The 6834-nt window shown below is 51.8% G+C and overlaps 1 protein-coding gene across 1 annotated transcript in view; it reads right to left on the bottom strand.

The window, feature by feature from the left end:
* Positions 1 to 352: 352 nt before the first annotated feature.
* ROR2 (receptor tyrosine kinase like orphan receptor 2) overlaps positions 353 to 6834 on the bottom strand; it is a 218101-nt gene continuing 211619 nt past the window's right edge. The window contains exons 8-9 of the mRNA XM_029203688.1: positions 4254 to 4456; positions 353 to 2867 (exon numbers count right to left, since the gene is read on the bottom strand). Coding sequence (XP_029059521.1) covers positions 1422 to 2867; positions 4254 to 4456 — 1649 coding nt within the window. The 3' untranslated portion in view covers positions 353 to 1421. The remainder of the gene's footprint in view (positions 2868 to 4253; positions 4457 to 6834) is intronic.

Genomic DNA, 6834 nt, shown 5'->3' with positions numbered 1-6834 from the left:
AGGAGGCCCAATCTCCTTCGCTCTCTCCCCCTCCAGCCCTGCTCCAGGGCCTTGGGAAGAGCCAGACTCCAGGTCTAAAAATGGCAGGGGCTCTAGGACCTCAGGAGGAGAGGTTTAAAACAAGAGACCATCTTCACTGTCATCTGCAGCTAATCCCTGCCACAGACCTTACCGAGAAAAGCAATGCAACTTGCTCCCATCATTTATCTGTCAACGTATATCCACAGTCAAACGGAGTCGCTGGCCCTGGATGAGCCCCCTAAACCTCAGCGCAAATCATTACCGTTGGGCATCTCCGTCATCCAGCACCTCCCGCTGCCTGATGTCCTCAGGACCTGCAGAGGGCAGACTGAACCTTCTGTTTTTCTTTATTGGATACACCAGGCGTGGGAGTTATACAAGTGCGCTCTACCCCGTGTGTCAGATGCAGTGTACCTGTGCTCCTTCTCTCATAGGAGCTCTGAAATGAACTGACCTCGCTTACATATGGTACAAACACAAGCAAACCAAAATACAATCAGGTGGCATCCCAATGCGAGTAACGTAAACAGTTAAATTACGAAGTCATTATTTTAAGCTCAAAATTCTTCAATGAAAATGGCATACAAAAGCCATATAAATTACATTTAAGGTCTGTACAGGATTCTAAAAAAAAAAAAGAAAAAAATAACAATACTGTGCTCTGTACAATATTGTCTCCTTTGTAACATTCCAAACCCCAAAAACACTTTCCCTTGAATCCAGAAAACTGGGCAAAATACACATGCAGGATAATTAAAATCATTTCACAGAAGTACAAAATTGTGTGGGTTTCTTTTAAGGCACATTTCGTTTTAATACGGAACTCCCATTCCAGGAGCCCCTTTCTCATCAGACTCTGACAGACGGCAGGCGAACGCGTCCTGTTCCCACTAATCTTTGGTGGCTGAAGGGAGACTGTTACTGGTGGGCGGGGGGGGGGGGGGGGGGGTAGCAGAGAGAAAAGCAGCCTCCTCCATCCTCATGCAGCAGCCCAGTCGCTGGGCATCGCAAAGCCCGAGGTCCCACCTCACTGCCTTTTTGCAGGCCTGTTTTCCCAATGTTTGGAAATATTCAATCCCTATGCAATATGGAGGGAAGGTGCCACCTAATTTCCTTCAAAGCACAGGCACTGCTCACGGCCGATTGACCTCCAGGGAAATGTAGGTGGCACTGGGGGTCACCATGCGTCCTGCTGCGTTACCTACCACCCCTGCCTTGTCAGGAGCCATTGGCTACAAGACCCTCCAACCAAGCAGGTGGGCACAGAGCTGCTCCATGCACGAGAGGACGACAGAGGAGGACTTCGCCCAGGGAGACTGCACTCCAGCCCACTGGTACCCGGGGCGCGCTCCTCAGGGAGGCCCAAGTCTCCTGCCAAGCGCCCCGCGGCCCTGCAGCCCTCAGGCTTCCAGCTGGACCTCAGACTCGTCCATCTGCAGAGTGTCATTGTCTCCCAGCAGCTCGGTCTCGGGGACGGAACCGTCCTCCTCCTCCTCTGCTTCCTGCACGGGGCTCTGGGCCACGTCTTCCGGGACATTCTGCGTGTCCTCAGTGCCCTCCGAGAGCAGGGCTGCCCTGTCTGCCACAGACGTGTTGGAGGGCGCGGTGGTGACGTACCCCGTGCTGGTGGAGCCGCTGCCACTGTGGTGGGAGCCAGGCTTGGGCACCATCTGGGCAGGCACCTGCTGCGGGGCCATCTGCATCGGGATCTGGACCGGGTAAAAGTTGGGCAGGTAGGCCCCGTAGGCCGGCACGGGCTGGTACCCATTGACGGGGATGTAGAGCTGGGGAGGGGGTACCATGGGTCTGATCTGGCCCTTCATGGGGATGAACTGGGGCTGCGGGAAGGGCTGGGCCTTCTGCTTGGGGCCCCCGTAGCGGGTGTTGCTGACGTTGCTGACGGGGCTGGTGCTGAGGGAGCTGGTCTGCGTGACGTTGCTGGCGCCTGAGGTCTGCCCCGAGCTGTTGTAGGTAGACAGGTTGCCCCAGGCCCGCAGCCGGCTGTGGATGTCCTTGAAGCGGGGCCGCCGGCTGGGGAACTCGTGCCAGCACTCGATCATCAGCGCGTACACCCAGGCGGGGCAGTCGTCGGGGCAGGGCAGCACCTGCCGGCTCCGGACCATCTCCACCACGTCCTGGTTGGAGTGGCCGCAGTAGGGCTGCAGGCCGTAGCTGAACACCTCCCACAGGACCACGCCGTAGGACCAGATGTCCGAGTCCACAGAGAACTTGCCGTACATGATGGCCTCGGGAGACATCCAGCGGATGGGCAGCAGCGCGCTCCCCGTCAGCTTGTAGTAGTCAGCTGAGTACACTTCGCGGAAGAGCCCCAAGTCCGAGATCTTCACGGTCAGCTTGTCGTACACGAGGACGTTGCGGGTGGCCAGGTCCTTGTGGACCACGTGGTGGCTGGACAGGTACTCCATGCCCGCGGCGATCTGCGCCACCACGTGCACAAAGTCGGGGGGCTCCAGGGCGGACTTCACCGTGCGGTCGTCGTCTGTGCTGCCCACGTCCGAGTGCGGCGAGCGCATGACCAGGAACTCATGCAGGTCGCCGTGCGAGCAGTAGCTGAAGATCATGCTGAGGGGCTGGTCCTTGGTCACCACGCCCAGCAGGCAGACAATGTTGGGGTGCTGCAGCCGTGCCCGCAGCAGGGCCTCGTGCCGGAACTCCTCCCGGAGCGGCCCCTCCGCTTTGTCCTTCAGTGTCTTGATGGCCACGGCCTGGGTCTGCTCGCCCGGCGCCGGGCCGAACAGATGCCCTTTGTAGACCTTGCCGAACCGGTCCTCCCCGAGCTCCTCCATGAACCTCACCGTGGACAAGCTGATCTCCTTGAGTTTGGCCTGCCAAAAAGAAAAGCTCTGGTGAAACATTTCTGCCACCGAGATGCGAGAAGGCAGAGCTGAACAGCTGGGAGGGCATTCTGGGGGGGCGGCAGTCCTAGAGCCGCCCCCCAGCCTGGGCTTGCAGAGGACCCGCCAGTCCCACCCAGCCCAGGCTCAGCCTGCCCCGCACAATGCTCTCTGCTCTTAAATGTGCTCTGACACCATGAGGCTGCCTGAAACCTTCAACAGGGTCCCAACCAGGCTGCAAACAATGTCCCCACCCAAAGACAACATTGCAGACTATATGTGTGAGGGTGTGTGTGTGCGCACACCTGTTTACACACCCCAGCCATGCTGAACTCCGGCTGTCCTCCCAGCTGTGTCCCCCACTTAGGGATTTTCCTGATGTTCCCTGCTATGTGCCCACTGACAGGCCCAGTCACCACTGTTCATCACAACAAGATGCAATGTCTATTTCCCTCGAACCCTGAGGTGTGCGTCCCCCGATCTGAGTCATTTTTAGAGTCCAGGCCAGCTGTTCTCCAGATGTGCCTCCAAGGGCCTGTTTTGCCCCTTCCTCTCGATTAGATTCTCCAGTGGATGCCACCTGACAGAAGCACCACACAGGTGAAATCGATTTGAACCTTGCTCTCAGCCTCTACAACCTCCCATCCCTTCTGTGTGCCTGGCCCCCGTCCTCGGAGGCTCTCTGAACCCAAGGGAATCTGTGCCCTCACCTGCCAGCCCTTCACCCACAGCAAACCCTCCGTGACTCCTGGCTACTGAGCAGAATGAGTCCACCTTCTCCCTCTTCAGAGCCTGGATGGAAATGGTCTTCCCCCCAAACTTTCAAGTAATGTAAATGCCCCTTCACTGAAGCTAGGTGGGCTGGGAGAGACCTCCTCCTGTGATACATTTCAGTGTGTTCTCGCTACCCTAAGAACTCAGGTTGGGGGTGGTCTGCCCCCTTACCACCACTACAGGACTGTTGCTGTGTCCTTCCCTGTAAAACAAAACAAAGCAAAACCAACCCAAACCCAAACTGACCAGAAAACAGGTCATCATCCCTTAAAAATACCATGTTGACCCTCTAGTGGTGGGGGTGATCTGAGCCCTTCTTTTGTGTGTCCTCCTGTGGGGACAGCTGAAGCACAGCAAAGGGAGGACACCTCATTCGGGCCCATGCTAAAATGGCTGGTCTCCGTCGAGGGAGAAGAGTGAAGTCCAAACACACCTTCCACATACCCCCTAAGGACACAAACGTCCTGGTATATTTTAGAGAAGAAACGGCAAAAGGAAGGACAGTTTAAAAGAATTATGTGCTGTGTATCAAGCAAATTAAGAATCTCCAGGTAGAGGTTAAGCCTGGGGGAGCTGCCTCTTTGAATACGGGGGCACACAGACCTGCTTGTGCTGGTTGAGGAGAGGCATTTCCACGTCCTGGCTGGGTGAGGCCATCAGCTGCCGCCTCTGGGGCGTGGAGGAAGAAGCCTTCTGTTTATTCCGGCACATGCAGACCAAGAAGAAAAGGCATGCGATGACCAGGGGAATGGCGATGCTTGGAACCAGGATGTACAGAATTCCCAGCCTGCTGCTGTCTTGGGGGCCTGTGAACAGCAAGGCGTTCGTGAGTTTTCTGAAAACATCCCCGTTTGCAACTCGAAGTTCTCCACCATCCCACTCCCACCTCCAACTAAAATATTCAAGCATAAGTAGATAATCAGGGTAAGTTTCACAAAGGGACAAAATTATAAGCCAAACCTCGAAAAAAGTAATGTACCCAAAAACACACATCCCGCTAAACATTTATGAGACACAATCTAGAACTGCCCACCACGGAAACAAAGAGGAATACAGAGCTCAAAAAATAAACGAACTCTTAGGGCTTCCCTGGTGGCGCAGTGATTGAGAGTCCGCCTGCCGATGCAGGGGACACAGATTCGTGCCCCGGTCCGGGAGGATCCCACATGCCGCGGAGCGGCTGGGCCCGTGAGCCGTGGCCGCTGAGCCTGCGCGTCCGGAGTCTGTGCTCCGCAACGGGAGAGGCCACGACAGTGAAAGGCCCGCGTACCGCAAAAAAAAATAAAAAAGTTAATAAACAAACTCTAAAGGCCTTACGGTAGCAAACACCACCATCACATTCCCTTCTAATCTGAATACCGTTGGAGATAGGTGCTCTGACTTTTCATCTCTACTAAACTCGATGAAACACATGGGACATGCTTGTCCTCAGTGAAGGAAACTGGATACTGGCATTAGAAATGATCCTTTTCTTCATTCAACATTTTAGGGTTTTCCACATTTTTGTACAATGAACCCATATTCTTTTAAGACAATAATTAAAAATACATTTGATTTAAAAGAGCACTGGTAGCCAATGAGTTTGACCTAACAATTTGCAGCAGTTCCAAGTGTTTTTCCTTCATTTTTTTCCACGGTGAAGAGCAACGCTCTGTCTCCCCCTACAGGATTTACAGAAAAGCACAGAGGGCCCCAGGCTGCAAGGCTAAAAGGACGGCCAGGAGCCCTGTGGGCAGCGCTGCCCTCTGAGGGAGAGTTGAGGCTTCTGCTCTGTGATGTGGAAGGCAAGTCCTCCAAAAGGCCCCTCTCCCCACAACAGTTTTCACCTTAACCTTGTGAATAATCACATGGGACTTGGGCCTCCCTATGACCAGTGGGTAATGAGCTTTCCATGTAAAAGCAAACAAGTGATTTCTGGTCCATGTGGTCCCCCAAAAGAGCTAATTCAGTTCTAAAAATCACCACTACCACCACCATAGTAAAGAAGCCTTGTCCCAAAGCCAGTCTTGCCCCCCAGCCTCCAAAAGAAGATAAAAATCAAATGCAACCACACACACAACTCTCCTGACCCCACCCCGGAGGCAGATATTTCAGAAGACTCAGGGGCAGTGGGGGTTCTGGGTCATTTTTCACGATTAGGGCTAAGGGGAGATTCCAGGACCCTCAGGCCAAGGTGAGAGATGTGACCACCATCCATAGGTTTGTAAACCATTAACTTTTATCATTACCTTTTAAAAATCACCAACAGAACACATGCTTATTAATAATTCTATTGACAGCATTAGAGAAACGTGAATGTTCCTAATAACTAATTTCACCAAAGGCTATATATACTACTGTTAATAGGTTGGTATTCACTTAATTTTTTATGTATATATTTAAGTTGAACATGAAATAACCAATATTCAACTAATTTGACATAGAGAAGCAGCAGTTTCATATAATTTTTAAAAACAGAATTTTAAATGGAATCACATCATCCATGTTTTCCTGCTCCTGGTTTTGTGGCAGAATAATATATCTCAGGCCACGTTTCCCGCAGAACAGACAGCACTAGGCACTCTGCAAGAGCTGCACACTGTCCCAAGGTACGGATGTACTTCAATTATCATCCAACCCCTTGTTGGTAAACAATTACTCTGTTTGTCATTTAGCTGTTAAAAGTGATCCTGCAACAAACATCCTTGCATTTCTGCCCTTTAAGTGCAAATATTTCTGCAATATAAGATTCCTATGGCATTGCCAGGTCAAAGAACATACATATTTCTCTTTATGATTCGATTCATTTTTAATTACAAAAATAAAAACTGCTCATTGTAAAAACATCTTATGCTTTAACATATCTGTAGGTCATGGGAAATCACTGCTGAAAGTATGATGTTTATCTTTGCAAAACTTCTTCCATGAAATACAGGTGCATATGCGTGCTCACTCACATACCCTTCACTCATTTTGTTTCTTTTATCAGAAGGAAAGAAAGAGGAAGGGAGGAAGGAAGGAAAGTGAGAGGGAAAGGAAAGGGAAGGGAGGGAGGATACGAGAAAGACAGAGAGAGACAGAGAGAAGAACAGGAAGAAAGACAAACCAAAAAGACATACCACAGCTATTGCCCTCCAGCTTGCTTCTTTCCCTTAACAGGTCAATATGAACATCCTTCCTGGCAGGAAATTTTTTTAAACAACTG

This window comes from Monodon monoceros, unplaced genomic scaffold (assembly GCF_005190385.1).
Source record: "Monodon monoceros isolate NGI ecotype Baffin Bay Population unplaced genomic scaffold, NGI_Narwhal_1 Super_Scaffold_5, whole genome shotgun sequence".
NCBI lineage: Eukaryota > Metazoa > Chordata > Mammalia > Artiodactyla > Monodontidae > Monodon > Monodon monoceros.
The sequence above is the reverse complement of the archived record's forward strand: the minus strand, read 5'-3'. Positions and strand labels throughout refer to the sequence as shown.